An 18,586-nucleotide genomic window follows, 5' to 3' on the forward strand; every position below is an offset into this window, starting at 1 on the left:
AGGCCAAAATTGACAAATAGTGATACAGTTTCGAGAAAAACAAGGGCACTGCAAAAGAATAAAATATACAAGGAATCTTCTTAAATATTATGGGCTAATCTACATTCTGCTCTAACAAAATTACCAGTTGTTGAATAAAGAAGTGACTAAATGAACAAAAAAAATTTTTTTTTTACTTGAAACCTCAAAATTAAACATCAAACTATTCTCTAATGTGAATGGTATACACCTAAGCAGGCCAACTCACAGGGGTAAGACAGCTGCATTCTGTTTACTACATAGCATAAAAGCACTACTTAATCTGACAAGTATAATTCAAAATGAGTCTTCAGTGTTCACTTCAGCAGCACATATACAAGACATGCGACTCGAATTATAGAGAACTTTTTCTCATGCCAAACAGAATACTTATAATATGTATTAAGTATTCTCATTAGATAAATGTCTGTTTCAAAAACAAAAATAATTCTATATAATATCCTGAAAAACAGTATGGTGCACAAACCTTACATATCTCCCTCCCTCTCTCTCTCTCTCTCTCTCTCTCTCTCTCTGTCTCCCCTACTACGCCTTTCAAATAAGACAAATATTATAGAAAACCTTTTTAAATAACAATCAATAAAAGCTAGATTCTGTCTGTATTTTACAACTTTTTAATTATCATTTTTCTTGAATGTCATAGTATTAGTATTATTTTATCCTGGAAATATAATTCCTAGAACTCATTCTTTACAATATTCTATTTTTTGGATGACATAGGTCTACACAAATTGTAAATTCTACAATTCCTTACGATAATACCAAAATGTTCTGCTTAATTCAAAGTGAACTTTAGTAATACCTAGTTTCTGACATCCTATGAAGCCAATGTGGAATAGGTCAGGAAGACTACCTTCAGCATAAGAGAACAATGCAATGTGTATTAATGTTCCAGAAGAATGTCTTTTTCATGCACTCTTCCCTTGAGGGAGGAAAATGAGGCAGATTACCAAATCTTTACAGATCATAGACCCGCCAATTCCACGAAACTGCAGACCAGGATTAAGGGACTGGTGCAACAAAAAGGATTAATATGAACGAATTCAGATTTTCCTATTACCTATGATCCAACTGCTTTAACTTTTTATTAGGAATTCTTATTCAAATAATAAAAATGAAAAATAGGAATTCTTTATAGAAAGACATTCCACTTATCAAAGATTCTGATTACTGGCTATAGAAAAATCTGCTAATATCAAAAGCCAATGATGTAAGGAAACGTGAATACTCATGACTATAGTTACCTCAGCATCTCTTTTTTTTATTTTTTAAGAATTATTTACTTTCATGTGAAAGGTAGGCCTACAGGTAGACAGAAGGAGAGACAGAGATCCTCCATCCAGACGTCAGTACTGCTGGGCCTGTCAAAAGTCAGGAACTTATGGTTCTCCCATTTGGGTCATTTTCTGCTACTTCCCCAAACCAACACCAGGCAGTTGGATTGAAAGTGGAACAGCTGGGATTTGAACTGTGCCCAAATGGGACAAGACAGAAGCTTAATCAAATATGGCCCCACCTTAGCATTTATAAACCACATATAAAATCATAAACAAAAGTTACCAAAAAAAGGCAATCTAATTAAAAATTTTAATATCAGTATTTCATTGGTAATATGCAGGCCACTGTACTCATTTAGACTTGAGAACAATAAAAACTTAAATTTGAAGTCTGACTCTAAAAAAGTATTCATTGTAGCTCCTAATCAGTACTTTGTGACTAGCACTGCAATTTGCTTTTATCTCGAGCCAGTGCTTACCTTGTCAGAATTTGTAAAAACATCAGATTTCAATTCTCCATCTAGAAACTCATTAAAATACTTCATCAGCTTCTGCGCCTCCACTGCCCGCTGTCTGGGGGTGTTGACTCCCTCCAGCTGGTCTCCCAGGTGACAGACTTTGGTGGCCACATAGCTAATGTGCTCATCTAGTTCTTGGAAATGTTGAAAAGCAACCTAGGAAAATGTCCACAAGCATAAAACACACTAAGAGCACTGATTTTATATGAGTCAATACGCATCAAAACTAAACCCCAATCACATCACCACCCTCTATAATAACAACACTGATTATAAGATGTTCCATATAAATGATTCAGGCTCATTAGCATACCATGATCTGAAAACCTTTTAAGCATGTTACTATATACATTTAATTAATAAATAACTACATTTATCATGAATACATCTGTTGATCAGCATGGCAAGGCTACTTCCTTCCTGTTTAACAAAGTAACCCAGCACCATTCAGTCCTGAACAATGAAGTATTAAAGGAACAGACAATGAAGAATGCTGAGAACTGCTTAAAAAGAAGTAGAAATAAAATATATTTATTAAAAATTGGTATAGATCACATACTTAAAAGCAACGATAATATTATACAAGGTAAAATTATTCTTTCCAGCTATAAATCAAAAGACTACCCCATTATTATAAGGCAAAGTACACTGATTCACAAAATACTCTCTCCCTTCTTCCAAGGTGTACTTATTACCCCATAAGAGCTGTGTGGTATCGCGCGCAACAAATGCATTAGAACAGCCTTCGGCAGAACTGGCACTACCTCAGCGCGGTGCTCTGTGACTTAAACCTTCCGCAGAGCTGCCAGCACCTCAGCGCGGTGCTCTCTGACTTTAAACCAAGCAGGGACAGTTGCAATTATTGGAAACTGTGTGCTACTCACTGTTCCAAGCTTATCACACGTATTTACAGAAATGTGACCCACACAACAAAGCATTCCAGAAATGAAACACTGAGGAACAAAGAGACTAAACTGCCTGAGATTAAATATTGAAAAGTAACAGAGCTGCAACTCAAAATCAGGCAGACTGGTTCCATAGCTTGTTAGTTAATTAATTCTGCTATTATCCAGGAAAAACTCAGTAGAAGCATTTGAAAATTCTCACATTAACAAGTAAAAAACACATTTCCTATCTTATTTAAATTACTGGCTTCCTTAATAAAGTATTTCTCATAACTATATTTGCTTAAGCAAAATATATGTATGAAGTTTTAGCAGAAATAAACTTGCTAAATCCTAACACTAATACCCAATAGCTCTTAGGAGGCAACAAAGCTAAACAATGGTGGTAGAAAAGGTGATCAAATTCCATATAAAAGGGATTCAGGGTTCCAGATTCTAGGAACTAACAGTGAAAACAAAGGTTGGTCTGCTCAAAGAACCCATCATGTGATCTGGACGGAGGAAGTTTGTCGTCTGCTTTCCCACACAGTTCCCACTGCTTATACACGTCATGACAAACCTGACCCAGGCAACAGGTGGTCTGACACTACTTGGTTCTGTGATAACAGGGAATGAAAATGCCTACCAAAACAGTCAAATACAGGTCTTCTGAAGTAACTTCCTGAATGTTTGCACTGTGAGAAGTAAGGACCACCATCAGCAGGATGGCATTCTACTGGTGGAAAGCCAGTGCTGTGATCCCAACCAACACCTCATAGCAAGCCATGGCCAGGAGACTTGATAATGACTTAACATTCTATCCCAAAACACCACAGTGGTAAAGAGAAAGCTAAATAGTTACTATCATTTGACTGAACTTGTGAAGCGCTTAAACCTAGAAGGAAATACAGATATTATGGACTGGATTACATAAAATGTCCAATGCTGAGTTAAATATTCACCTGGTTGCTTTTCTGGAGCTCTTGCACCTTCTTGGCAAATTCCTTGGCTTCTTTCTGACATTGTTGCTCTAATTTCTCCACTTTTCTTTGAATCCTTTCATCCATGATCTGGAGTTCCTGAATATGGTTTACAAATTCTTCTAGTAATCTAACAGAAAATAGAAAACGCATCAATATTTAATGCAAACAATCTGACCAATTCATTTATAAATAAAAGTCCCAACAGGAGTTCTCTGAGCCAAGAGTGAGCATGTTAACTTTCTCTACAGCACCTTGCGAGCGATTTAGTCAGTGAAAAGACAATGTCTGTAACCTGATGACGTTTTCATAGTCCCGTCCAGTCACACGGCTTTCAAGCATGACATGTGAAAACATAGTCAGTCATTACAGATTTTTTAGCGGGTAATTTCAAAGGTGAATGAACGCTTCACCGAGAATTCCCCACAAAACCTCCAAGTTTTAAACATCATACCCCACAGCCTACTTAAACAGAGGCAAGTACACTTCATAGTATTGCCCATTCCAGGATTCAGTGACTTTCTGCAACAAATCAATCCAAAACAATATGTTCAACGCGTTTTTCTTGTGTAACAACCCTTTATGATTTATTACTAAGCTAAGAACATAATAAATTCCCACGCTCAGTAAAGCCCCTTCTCTAATACCAGTTAGAGCGCTTCTCTAAAAGAAAGGCAGGGCGAGGCACGGTAAGTGCAGCAGGTTAAGCGTTCACCAAGGAGGCCCACATCCTGCCTCAGGGTGTCTGGGATGCACTGCCCTGGGAGCCTGGGATCCAGCTTCCAGGAACACCTTCTGAACATATCAGGTAATATGCGTAACATGTCACCCATGTGTTGTGGGCATCTGGAGAGCAAATGAGTGGACACAAAAATCTCCTCTCTTTCAAACAGATAAAAATGAATAAATATTTAAAATAACATGAATGTAAAAGGAAAGAGAGTTCAGACTTACTTATCTTTGGGGTACTTTACTAACTGAATAAAAATGTCTACATGATATTAACAGTAATCTCAACAAAGACCTCAACTTTAAACACAAATTTGTGGCATTAGTTTGGGTTTATAAGCATAATCATCGATTTTTCCTTACCTTTTGGGATCAAAAGCTTCAGGCCCCCCTCTAGAGCCTCCTCCTGGGGTTCTCCACACAAGGCGCTCAATGTACTCATCCGCAACAAAAGGCTCCTGGGTTACAACACAAACATGCTGTGACTAAGTGCTCTGAGAGACAGTATTACTTAGACAAATAATTTCTACTACATGAGAATTAAAAATGGAATTATTAGTTATCTAAATATAAATATGTTCGATCCTCACATTGCATGTGCCAGGATCCCACAGGGTGTCAGTTCATACTCTGGCTGCTCCACTTCCCATCCAGCTCCCTGCTTGTGCTCTGGGAAAGCAGACGAGGATGGTCCAAAGCCTCAGGACCTTACACCCACGTTGGAGACCTAGAAGAAACTCCTGGCTCCTAGATTCATCTCATATGGGATCCTGGTGTATACAATGCGAGGATTTAGCATCTAGACCATTAGGCCCTGGACCCAATAAATAATTAGCCAGAAGAATCAAACAGAAATGTGTCAAAAGATTTTTAAAAAAGCAAATTTATATAATATGCCCCACAAAAATGGAGGAAATATGAAGCCTCACTAGTAACCAAGTAAGTTCATTTTATCATTTTTTAAATTTCACAAAGTATTAATAAAAGTGCAAGAAAGGATAAAATGAAATTTGCATTCTCATTACTTTTTGAAAGGTTGGTAATTAGTGGGTAACATCAAGTATCAGAAATGCTCATACCCTGAATCAGGCAATTTAACATAAAAGTAAATATGAACACAAAAGTATTTGTAGAACTGTCACCAGGAAGTATGTATAATTTTGAACAGCTTTACAAATATTCAATAAAACGTAACTGAGAAATTACAACAAACTTACACAATGAAAAATTATATTCCTGGTAAAATAATGTTAATTAACATTCAAAGAAATAAAAATGCTAACATGACATCTGATTTTTAAAAAAACAAGATATAAAATTGGCTTTCTCAAGAAAAACATATTATTTACTAAAAAGGATTACTAAGTCCAATGACCAAAATAAACAAATGTTTATCAGTATTTCTGTCTTCCTTAGATTACTCTTTCATACAAAAAAACTAATATATGCATACTTAAACAGGCAGCATTAGCTGAAAATGTCAATTTAACTTTTTAAATATCTGTAAAAATTATTTATTTGTTAACCGTACTGTAAAAACATTTTCAATGAAAATTATTCGTTGGGCCCAGGGTGGTAGCCTGGTGGCTAATGTCCTCGCATTGCACGCACTGGGATCCCATTTGGGTGCCAGTTCTAATCCTAGTGGCTCCCTGCTGCTCGAGACCTGGGAAAGCAGTCAAGGACGGCCCAAAGTCTTGGGACCCTGCACCCACGTGGGAGAACTAGAAAGATGCTCCAGGCTCCTGGCTTTGGATTGGCTCAGCTCCGGCCATTACAGCCACTTGGGGAGTGAACCAACAGATGGAAGATCTTCCTCTCCATCTCGTCCTCTCTGTATATCTTATTTTCCAATAAAAATAAAATAAAATATTTTTTAAAAAATAAATTCTTTGAACAACAACAAAAACCCTTCCAGCTCCAAGCATTTTGCTAGGCTTTGGAATAAAAAGATGTACAGAGACTACAGGGCCCGGTGCTGTGGTGCAACCAATTAAGTTGCCACATGTAACATGTAAGATGTCCTATACTCAATCCAGCTCCTAACTGATGTTAATATGAATATCACTAGTCACTAGGAAAGTAAATGGTCAAAAGAAAATGCTACATAAGTAGGTGTTAGAAGGACCTTGTTTGGACCCAGGATGGTTGCCCAGTGTAATGGGCACTCCTATAATGCTTTAGGATCCCATATGGACACCAGTACCTATCCCAGCTGCTCCACTTCCCATCTAGCTCCCTGCTTGTGGGAAAGCAGGAGACGATGGCCCAAGGCCCGGAATCCTGCACCCACTTGGGAGACCTGGAATAATCTCCTGGTTCCTGGTTTCAGATCAGCTCAGCTCCGGCCACTGCGGCTACTTGGGGAGTGAACCAGTGGATGGAAAATCTTTGTTTCCTTTTCTTTCTTTCTGTATATCTGACTTTTCAAAAAAAAAATAAAATCTTTTTTTAAAAAACATCTTGCTTTACCATAAATGGTTTTTCCAAGTCAGCCAAATAACTGAAAACCAGAGCATTCTAATCCTGTTTCTTTCAGAAAACTGTCAGTACTGGAAGGCATAAGATCAAGGCTTAAGATTTAATAAGATTCATAGTGACTTTGAAATTTTTTTCAGTTAGGGCCAGTTCTGTGAGCAGCACCTACAGCATTGCACATGACTGCCAGTTCAGGTCTCTTTTCTGCTCCACTTAGGATTCAGCTCCCTGCTAATACAGTTGGGAAGGCTTTGCACAGTTATATTTTTAGTACATCTCAATTCTTTAGAGACTAAAGAGCTGTGCATATATAATAACCTTCAATTTATATTCATAAAAATTGACAATTACTGACTTAGGAAAAAGAAATTTATATTTAGAGCTATTCAGAATTTTGGAAGCAAAGTTGCTTAAAATTCTTTTAAACTCAACCAGAAAATTAAATGCTCTAAATAATGATGAGATGATGCTAATTAAACTTTTTTTAGCTTTACTATGTACCAGACATACCTAGCAGTTTACATACCTTATTGCATTCAATTTTGTTAAGTAATAACTTTAGTCTCAAACCAATTCAGAGTCTATTACAGGGACTCCACTATATTAAATACCAGGGACACAGCAGAGAAGAGGACTGTTTCCACTCCTCTGGATACACTGATGGGCGATGGGCGGTGACAAACGTGCACACAGAAAAATGGTAACAACTTGGAAGAACAGAAAAAACATGAGTGACAGGTAAAAGTGGGATTGTTACTGATAAAAGCAATCCTGCAAGGCCTTTCAAAATAAACAGGAAGCTAAAGCAGGAGCCACCTGAGGCATGAACGCTCCAAGCACAGGAAACACTCAGTGACAACGCCAAGCACGACCCAGGCAGCTCGTGCCCAGGGAGACAGCTTTGCAGCAGCGGGAGAGAAAGGAATGGTCAGAGTTTATACCAAGCCATATACAAAAATCTCCTATAATACACTTTGGTATTAATTCAAATAAGGCTGAGTCTCCAAGAGAAAGGACCCGGTAATATGCTGGCAGCTATTCAGGCAGAATCCTCCTCCGCTTCTCCCAAAAAGAGCCATAAGTATTTACCTTCCTAGACCAGGGACCAGGGAATACCCACTCTGAAGTCTACTGGACACAGGGTCCTAGCTGATTTTAATACCTGACTGACCCAAAGTCTTACAGGCCTTATCAAAGTGAGGACATGTGGAACCCATGTAATTAAACAGATTTCTGGCCAAGGTCCCTGTGCCCATGAGCCTTCCTATGGTGATGTCTCCAGTATGCAATCATGTGAAAGGACAGACATGTCCCTGCCTAGTGAAGGTAGCTAATCAAACAGGATAGCAAAAATCAGTGTAACCTTTATGAGCTGAGGCAAAGATCAACATTTATTTTCTTTTTAAAGAACAGGACAACAAATATTTTAGGATTTCAGACTATACAATTTCTGTAATAATTCAACTCTGGATTGAACATTCCACCCCAAAGATAGAATAGATTTAAAAAGCATGGGGCCCAGCACAGTGGCCTAGCTGCTACGGTCCTCGTCTTAAACGCACCAGGATCCCATATGGGTGCCAGTTCTAATCCCGGAGGCCCCGCTTCCCATCCAGCTCCCTGCCTGTGGCCTGGGAAAGCAGCTGCAGATGGCCCAAAGCCTTGGCACCCTGGTACCTGTGTGGAAGACCCAAAGAAAGATCCTGCTCCTGGCTCTGAATCGGCGCAGCTCTGGCTGTTGAGGTCACTTGGGGAGTGAATCATTGGACAGAAGATCTTCCTCTCTGTATATCTGACTTTGCAATACAAATAAATCTTTACACCCCCTAAAAAAAGCATGATCCAACTACATGCTATCTACAAGACATTCAAGTTAGACTCAAAGGCACAAATGAATTAAAAGTGAAAAGGAACGGGAAAAAATACTCCTTGTAAATAGTAATCAAGAGAGAGCAGGAAAGCTATAGTAGTATCTTAAAAAAAACCAAAAACCTGTTTTTAAATAAAAAAGATAGTAAGAAAAAAAGACCATTCTAATCTACAGGTCAAAGTAACAGTACAGAAAGGAAAGGCAGCTCTTTCAAAGTCAAAGAGAGGAAGATTATCTACCCACCTCCCAAAGGGCTACAACTGTCAAGACAGGTCAGGCAGTCAGGACACCTGCGCTGCAGGCAGTGGCTTAATCCACGAGGACACAACACCAGTCTTAATGGTTCTACAATCAACACTGGAAGCTTCCACATCTTACTCTCAATAATGGACAAAACAATAAGCTGGAAGCTAAGTACGGAGACAGAGGACTTCACTAGCAGCTTCTATAATATCTAGTCCTCAGTAAGGTATAGAATAATAAGATAGCAATAAGGAGCCAGAAAATTTAATACAATAAACCAACTAAATCTGACAGTCATACTTGCTTACAAAAAACCCAACACCACCAATGCTCACATTCTGCTCAAGTGCACATGGGACATTTTCCAGGACAGACCACACATTAAGCCATAAATTAAGCCTAAGTAAATTTTAAAAGACAAACATCACATAAAGTATTTTCCCTGACCACAACAGGATGAAAGAAAAAAATCAATAGCACAAGTAAAACTAGCAAAAAAACAAGAAATCACAAAACTGTGGAAATCGAAGAACATATTCTTAAACAACCAATGGATCAAAGAAAGCAGTTTGAAGAAGAAAACTTACAAGTATAAACTCCCACACTAAAAAACAAGAATGGGGAAGCAGTATCGTGGCACCGCAGCAGGGGAAGCTGCCACTGGGACACGGGCATTCCACACCAAGCACCAGGAAGAAATCCCGCCATTCCACTTCCTGTCCAGCTTCCCAGCTAATGCACCTGGGAAAGCAGCAAAAGATGGCCCCCACGTGTGGTCCCTGCCAGCCACACGGGAGACCCAGATGCGGTTCCTGACCCCTGGTTTGGGCCTGGGCCAACTTCCTGTTGGGATTATTTGGAGACTGGACTAATTAATAGAAGATATCTCTCTCATTCTGCCTTTCATATAAATAAATGAATATATTCATAGCAGGGGCAGGGGGACAGCAGGCAGGCAGAGTAGTGGTTCAGCCACCTTTTACCACATCCCAGGGCAGAGAGCCTCTGCTGGAGTCCTGGCTCCTCTTCCAACTCCTGCTTCCTGTTAGGCACACCCAGGGGGCAGCAGGGTACTTTTCAAGTAGTGGGGTACCCTCTGCCCACACTGGGGAGACTCAGACTGAGCTCTGAGCTGCTGTCTTCCCTGTGGGTCAGGGCTGGAGGTGGGGATACTGGGGAGGAAACCAGCATATGGGAGATCTGTCTCTGACTCTTGGCCTTTCAAACTAACAAAAATAGAAACAAAACACACATACACTAAAAACAAACAGACAAACAAAACAACAACCAAAAAAATCTCAAATAAGCAACTTTACTATACAACTTGAGTAACTGGGAAAGGAACACACTAAAATAAAGCTAGCAAACGGCAGAAAACAAGTGCCAATGCCATGGTGTGGCAGCTTAAGCCACGCCCGCAGTGCTGACATCCCATACCCACACTGTCTCCTACACTTCCAATCCAGCTCCCAGCTTAAAGAGCCTGGGAAAGCAGTGGACAGTACCTGAGCCCCTGGACCCAAGACGGAGACTCAAAAGATGCTCCTGGTTCCAGCTGTTGCAACCATCTAGGGAGCGAACCAGTGCATAGACGACCCCTCTCCTCTGTCTCTACTTCTCTAACTCTGTCTTTCAAACAAATCTTTTTTTCCTTTAAGCAGCTGGGGGGGGGAGGGGAAGAAGAAAATAATAAAAACAGGGGCAGAGGCAACAAGATAGAACATTACAAAATAGAGTGGTCACAAAAACTTGCTTACAACAAGATTTGACTCTCAATGTCAGGCAGGACACCGAATCTCAATTCACAAGTCAACCGTACCATCATTTTCCAACATTCCAATTGTAGCCACTGAAAGTAGGGCTTGGAGGGAGACAGTTAAGTCACTGGTGGTACGCCAACAGAGCTGTTACAAAGGCCTTAGTCAGGCCCAGCCACCAGTTACTCCACACACACTACCACCACCATCCACCAGCGTCAACATACGCCTGACAAATGCAACCACCCAACCTTGGCCTTAAACCTTCCAGAACCAAAGTAACAGATGCTGTTACTACTGATTTTACTGAAAGAATAGTAAGAAAGCACCGTGAGCACTGTATGCCAACAAATGAGGAATCCAGATGAAATGGACAAATTCTGAGAAACAGAAAATCTGTCTGTAATTTAGAAATGGGAGCAGTGCAATGGGCTCAACTGGCTAACCCTCCAGTTGGCATTTGGGTGCCAGCTCCTTTCCCAGCTGCTCCGCCTCCAATCCAGTTCCCTGCCTGTGGCCTGGAAAAGCAGTGGAGGATGGTCCAAAGCCTTAGGACACTGCAGCCATGTGGGAGACCCAGAAAAAGCTCCCGGCTCCTGGCTTTGAATCAGCTCAACAACTAAGTGAATTTTATCACACACAGCCTTTCATACAGCCTCTCCTTTCTAACCTCATTGATTTAACCTTCATCAAACTCTTTCCATGTTTTTTGTAAATTAGCAAATAGATTTACTGATGTTTTGAAAAGCACTACAAATTGCTTTGTTTCATGTTAGCAAAATACATTTTTAAAGTGGCATAGAAAGAACACACATTACGACACAAACATAATTACAGCAAACTCAGCAAACATTTGAAAGCTACTTGCAACACTCTAAAGTGCTTTTACTTTTAAAACTAAAGTCAGTTTGAGGTAATGTTGGCTGTTTGGGGAATAAAAAAATCAATGAACAACATTATCAGAATTATTTTGAAGACTATCTAAATGATGGTACTTCAGAATTCTGCTAAATACTTTAGCTTTATTAAGCAAAGTTATCTTCCCACGGTAGAATATATCTCACTTCTTTTTTTTAATTGCAAAGTCAGATACACAGAGAGGAAGAGAGACAGAGAGCAAGATCTTCCATCTGATGAATCACTCTCCAAGTGACCGCAACGGCTGGAGCTGCGCCGATCCAAAGCCAGGAGACAGGAGTCTGTTCTTGGTCTCTGACGCAGGTGCAGGGTCCAAAGGCTTTGGGTCGTCCTCAACTGCTTTCCCAGGCCAGAAGAAGGGAGCTGGATGGGGAAGCAGGACACTGGGATACGAACCGGTGCCCAAATGGGATCCTGGGATCCTGCTGCCAGCAAGACGAGGACTTTAGCTGCTAGGCTACTGTGCCGGGTCCATGTATCTCACTTCTAACATGAAATAATATCTGATCTCTATGCTCAAAAATTAAAAGTAATAGAATGTTACATTACATTATAAGTCTCAGCAGAATCTCAGCAGATTTAAAGTTTTAAAATGAAAACTGTATTTAAATATCATTCTAGGCCACCTCTCTCATCTCATTTTTACACAAAAGGAGAGTAAGGCAATGAAACTTAAATCTTGTCAAGACACTAAATCAGTATTATAATCCAGAGGTATTTTTTCCACATTACTATCAGTTCTTTTAAGATTACATAAACAGCATGAAAATGATCATTTTAGGGCCTGGCGCAGTAGTCTAGTGGCTAAAGTCCTCATCTTGCACGTGTCGGGATCCCATATGGGCATTGGTTCTAATCCTGGCAGCTCCGCTTCCCATCCAGCTCCCTGCTTGTGGCCTGAGAAAGCAGTGGAGGATGGCCCAAAGCCTTGGGACCCTACACCCACATGCGAGACCCGGAATCTCCTGGCTCCTGACTTCGGACTGGTGCAGCTCCGGACATTGCAGTGAATCATCAGTGAATCATTGGGAGTGAATCATCAGACGGAAGATCTTCCTCTCTGTATCTCTGACTTTGCATAAATAAATCTTGCAAAAAGAAAAAAGAAAATAATGCTTTTAATATCTAATAATGTTCCATCAGCATTTTAAATTAAACCTATTTATAAGTTTATACACTATGTGTTAAGTATAACTTTATCTATTTGTTAAGATGGAGAGCGAGAGAGAGGAAGAGCAAGGCAGAGACAGGCACGACATTTCCTATCCTCTGGTTCAGTGCCCAGATGCCCACGACCACCCTGAAGGCCGAGCCTAACCAACATTAGGAGTCTGGAACTCAGCAAGGCTCTCCCTGCCTCCGTACGTGGCAGTGCCACGTCACCCCAGCCTAGCCAGAGGTGCACTAGGAGGAAACTGGGACTCAAAGTCATACACCCCAATAATAATAGAGGTATCCCAAGCAGTGTGTGAGTCACTTGCCAAACACCCACACCCTCGCTCAACACACTTTTCAACATTAAACTACTCAACTAACTCAATGTTTCATTAAATCTATGGCTTTTTAGTTTACAGCGTTAGTGTCACATGAAACTGTGACCCACTACTAGAACAAACAACAAAAAAACTTCTTCAAATCTCCAATATCTGCCACTCCTATCCCTTGCCCCAACACCACCATCCAATTCCCAGAGCACACCAAGGCCTCAGGATTGTGACACGGTTGCATGCACATGCGGTGTATACAACTACCTCAATTTAAGGACCTACTGATCACACAAGTTTATACACTGGCTCTTTCTCTCCAGCCAGGCATTCAAGTGGTTCCACAGACATCAAAATGAAGATCTTCGTGAAGACCCTGACAGGCAAGACCATCGCCCTCGAGGTGGAGCCCAGCGATACCACTGAAAATATCAAGGCGAAGATCCAGCACAAAGAGGGCATGCCCGCTGACCAGCCGGCAAGCAGCTGTGGGGTGGACGCACGCTGTCTGACTACAACATCCGGGAAGAATCCACGCCTGCAGGGGAGCATCACAGGGATGTCCCTGCCCCAGCGCGCCCAGAAGCACAACTGTGACAAGATGATCTGCCGCAAGTGCTATGCCCACCTGCACCCCTGTGCTGTCAACTGCCGAGAAGAAATGTGGCCACACCAACACCCTGTGCCCCAAACGGTCAAATACGGCCCTGCCTCCCTCAAAAGCACGCCCGCCATCTGCCCAGGCCCCACTGCCTCAATAAAGTTTCCCCTTTGGCAGACCTGAGTAGTCAAAAAAAAAAAATTTACAAAATGGGCCTGCGTGGAGAACTCAAAGCCTAAAACACACACCTACAACCCCATTGCTGAGCCTCGGCCTCTCCTGCCACCCCACTGCCCTGTAGACGCCTCTCAGGCGCAGGGGAGCAGCTGACTGGCCCTGACTGGCCCTCTACGCTTTCGCGCTGGCCCCTTGTTTTACCAGCATTCTCTCAGCAGTTTCTTACCTCACTGAATCTTCTAAGTGCTACTGTGAAGAAGAAACTACTCCTTTCCCCATTTTACAGATGAGAAAACTGAGGTACAAAGGTTCAGTGAGTAGCTCAAGATCACACAACTACTAGGGAGCAGACCAAAATGATCACCCATATACAATGGTAATTCCTAGGCTGCCATCCCCAGTTAGGTCCTCATTCTTTCTTTCTTTGTTTTTTTAAAAATTTGTTTATTTAATTTCATTGGAAAGGCAGCTATACAGAGTGAAGAGACAGGAAGGAAGAGCTTCCGTCCACTGATTCACTTCCCCAATGGTCACAATGGCCGGAGTTGAGCCAATCCCAAGTCAGGAGCCTCTTCCAGGTCTCCCACGTGGGTGTAGGTCCCAAGGCTTTGGGCCGTCCTCGACTGCTTTCCCAGGCCACAAGCAGGGAGCTGGATGGGAAGCGGGGCTGCCAGGGTTAGAACCGGCGCCCATATGGGATTCTGGCGCATGCAAGATGAGGACTTTAGCCACCAGGCTGCTGCGCCAGGCCCTAGGTCCTCTTTCAATTCACTAGTTGACACAAGTTCAACTGCCTCCCAAAACTCTTCATAGCGTGTCTTGCCAAAGATTCAAATTTTATATACATTTATAAAGATATATAGAAATATATGTGTATGTATCTTTGTAAATGAATATATTATTTTCTCCCCTGAAACGGTCCTTCCAATTTTCTGTCACAGTTAATGAATCACCAACTATCTACTTTCCAGAGCTCACAAACTTGGAACTGCTCCTTCGCACAAGCTGACTCTGCCTCTCCAAGTCTTCCTACATGTCCTGCTGGCTCTGTCCTCACGGAATTAGATTACAGTGTCACCAGCCCAGACCAAACAATCAACAATTCTGGAACACTCAAAAAATCACAAGAACTAAGGTTAGCCAGCGTGCCCACAACCCTTATGTTCCCAGCTAACAGCTTCCTCCCTGCTGAAGGCTATTTTTCACACTAATTTTAAAACTGTCTGCCTTCTCCAACTATCCCCCAGTCTGCCTCCCGCTTGCCCATCTCACAAAAAAAGTTGAGTCACATTCTACAAAAATCAACTCATAACTTTCCTAAGCGCCTGGTCTAAATGCGTGGGAATAAACCTTCACCCCCGTTTCCCAAAACAAACACAGTCACAGCCTCTCAGTATTCCCTCAACACCCGTCACCTCACGAACCAGTCATCTCTGGTCTCTTGCGAAGGTCCTCTCAGACTGGAAGAGGCTCTAAGCCTCCGTCAGCGGCCGCTGACCTGTCCTTCACTTTGCGCCACCTTCCCTACAACCTCAGGACGGGATTCGGCACCCCTGCTCCGCTGTGCTTTGGTTCACACGCTCATCTCCTTCAACGAGACTTTTCCTCACCATCTTTTAGCTTTAGTCCCTGAAACCTGCAGTTCTCAGACAGGTGAGGTATTCAAAAAGGTTTAGTTAATTAATGATTAATACATTAATTAGGAGCTCAATTCCAAATTTACTTAACAATTAATATGGTTAAAATAAATAGTATTTTAGCACAAATATATTTTTGCTTAGCCAGCAAACTGACCAGGAGATACAAAGTTTAGCTTGAAAAATCTGAGAGACATGTTCACACATTTTGGACATTCACATTCCAATGTGGAAGTCAGTTATGACAACCGTGGCCAAACTACCCGACTTCAAGCACTATTCTATTGTCAAAGCATCTGCATTTATAAGAAAGAAAAAAAATCAAATTCCAATTCCACATTTAGGATCTCCACAATTAAATCTGTATTTACCTCAAGGCCCCTCTTCATATGTGCTATATTCAGCCAAAATGAATTGTCCCTTGTCTCCCAAGCCTCCCAGCTGCTCCCCATGCTCTGGTTTTCATAGTTGGCTTCACTGGGAGCCTCTCCATTCCACAGACTCAAAGTTAATCCCTCCTTCGTATATAACTGAGATGCCACCTTCTAATCGTTTCCTCCTGTAACACGTAATGTTCCCATCCTCTAATGCCATTGGCACTTTATCTAGAGCTCTTCGATGCCATGTATTGCTTTGTCTAGAGATGGTTACAATATTTTTTCCTTGTGTTTGCTATTTGATAGTAGCAATGGGTTCTATATCTAATTCTACATTTTTCAAAGTACCTTATAATTCACAAAATCAAGAAGTGTACAAAATAAAGCAGGCTCATGGTCAATAAAATTTGGATATAGATCTCTTAGAATTATTAACAAAGAAAGATAAATTTGCCAATCTCCAATTAAACAGACTATGCCCATTTCATAACTTTTTTGGCCTATGAATCATTTTGGATTTTTTGCAGAACATCTTGTAGGATTAACATTTCTAAAGTTGTGTCCTTTGAGCTATGCAGTCTCATTAACCTTGGCACCTTATCTTCAACTTCATAGGTAATCATACTTGCTGAATGAATGAATAAGGGATCTTACTGATTTCAAAACAACAACAACAACAAAAAACTCTTCCACAAACATAGTCAGCCCAGGAGAAATGAAAGAGAATGACAGAAAAGAAAATTAGCAAATGAGAAGAGAGTCCACATTCTTAGTACTACACTAAGAGGAATATTTGCAACAAAAATAGAATTTATCACCCCAGCCACTTTCTGAATGCAGAAGGAATAATTCATGCAAACCACATGGAAATCCCTGTTGGTAACAGCCATTCTGGAGTGTAAAACCGAGAACCCTTTCCCAAACATGTGCCATAAGGTTTGAAACTAACAACCTGCTCCTAGGATATAGACTATTACAATAACCGAATCCTCTATCGCCAAACATCTCAGTCAACAAGGGAAATCTCCTGCAACTTTGACTTTATGCATGAAATCGATTCTGTTCACAGAGGAGTTCTAGCACCAGTAACACAAGTTCAAGAAATGCAAAGTTAACACAAGCAAGCATCATGTATTCAAAAGCTTCATTTTATGTTCATTTAACTTCTCCAGTGTGGAAAATGAAAGCACAATTGTGTGTGATAGCGCCTGAAAACCAGGATGCATGGAAACAAAGTAGTCTTGACTACATCCGCCCTCAGCTTCCCAGTCCTCCAGCTGTGACTAAGAAAGGGAAGCCCGAGACACTCCCTAACTTGTCCTACAGCCTCGATCCTAAGCAGCAGCTGCAGGAAGCGGCAACAGGGGCTGAGGGTGGTGGTGGTTTTTTCCCCTCCACTCCTTTCTTCTGAAGCAAACAGGTCAACATCTCACTTTAGCGCGAGAATTTATCAAGAGAAAGAACCTGGTAGGGCTACTAGTCTGCTAATCAACCCAGAAAAGATAGACTTAGGTCTCAACTAGGAGTACTGAATTCTAAATATGTTTTCAAGTTATGGTGAAGCAACAGGCCACAAGTGGTAGGGAGTAAAGTCCTCTTGAATTGAAACTCTATAGATGTGTTTAAATTTGTTCTAGAACCCTCTGGCCACAAGATCACAGTCACTATCATCACTGAATCTTACTATGTAACGAGTCACTAAATTCAGTGACACTAACTTGATTGAACTTCTTTACCATATGGAAGTACAAAAGCGCTTTAGCATCTTGTTCAGGGAAACAAAGTCAGCAAGTCTTAGCAAGAATGACGTCTCCTCGTGCCAGGGTCAATACACCCGCGGCCCAATTTTAGGAATTAGAAACTACTGGACTCTCTCTTCTAACATATAAATCCAAGAAGAAACAACCAATATTCTAAAATCCTTCACTCATAAATGACTATTCTATTCCTCTTAGCAAAGCCATTGAAATGAAGTCCAAAACGTACTAACACTGAAAAGTGGTCATTTTTTTTTTCCTGCATGGTGACTTCCTACAACCTAAAGTTTATTTTTTATACTGTGTAATAAAGTAAAATTATTTAAAGCTGATACATTTTTCATTTAAGGAGTTGCCCACGTTGCAATTCCTTCCACTGTGTATTCTTCCTCATCTACTTCACCTTAACCTTTTAAAAAGCTGCTGTTTAATCAAGGTCGTCTTATCACCCCGTATTCCTTTGCTCATCTTCCGTCTGCGTTCCAACACCACCCGGAATCTCAGGGAAACAATTTCAAGCAATTTGCTCTCGGGGCCTTAGAGCCCTTGGGTTCCCCTGCTTCTGAAGCTCTCACGGCCTCACCTGTTGAACCAGTTATTTCTTCTATGTCATCATTCAAAAACACCTGTGCAGCCCTCCAACCCCTGAGGTTCAAAGACGGCCGTGAGGTCTTTCCTACACAACTTTCGTGAAGTGTCTCGCAGTTTCTCCCCACAGACCTAAGAAAAAGTCCTGGCGATGAAGCCGAACCCCACAGTGACTTTAAGAGGCGTCCCCAACGGTGAGTGGCCCCAGGGGACAGACCTCAGGACAAGTGGTCACGCGCTCAGAGAAAATCTCAGCTGACAGGCAAACTCTG

General features: G+C 41.3%; 1 protein-coding gene and 1 long non-coding RNA gene across 2 annotated transcripts in view; one reads left to right on the forward strand and one right to left on the reverse strand.

Annotated features, from left to right (window-relative positions):
- The window catches only part of EXOC5 (exocyst complex component 5), a 45,201-nt gene that overhangs the window by 25,514 nt on the left and 1,101 nt on the right, over positions 1–18,586 (reverse strand). Inside the window, exons 2-4 of the mRNA XM_058666491.1 lie at positions 4,791–4,885; positions 3,681–3,828; positions 1,796–1,990 (exon numbers count right to left, since the gene is read on the reverse strand). Coding sequence (XP_058522474.1) covers positions 1,796–1,990; positions 3,681–3,828; positions 4,791–4,885 — 438 coding nt within the window. The remainder of the gene's footprint in view (positions 1–1,795; positions 1,991–3,680; positions 3,829–4,790; positions 4,886–18,586) is intronic.
- LOC131480593 (uncharacterized) overlaps positions 1–18,586 on the forward strand; it is a 128,299-nt gene that overhangs the window by 6,222 nt on the left and 103,491 nt on the right. The gene's annotated exons all lie outside the window — the stretch shown is intronic.

This window comes from Ochotona princeps, chromosome 6, assembly GCF_030435755.1.
Source record: "Ochotona princeps isolate mOchPri1 chromosome 6, mOchPri1.hap1, whole genome shotgun sequence".
NCBI classification, from domain to species: Eukaryota; Metazoa; Chordata; class Mammalia; order Lagomorpha; family Ochotonidae; genus Ochotona; species Ochotona princeps.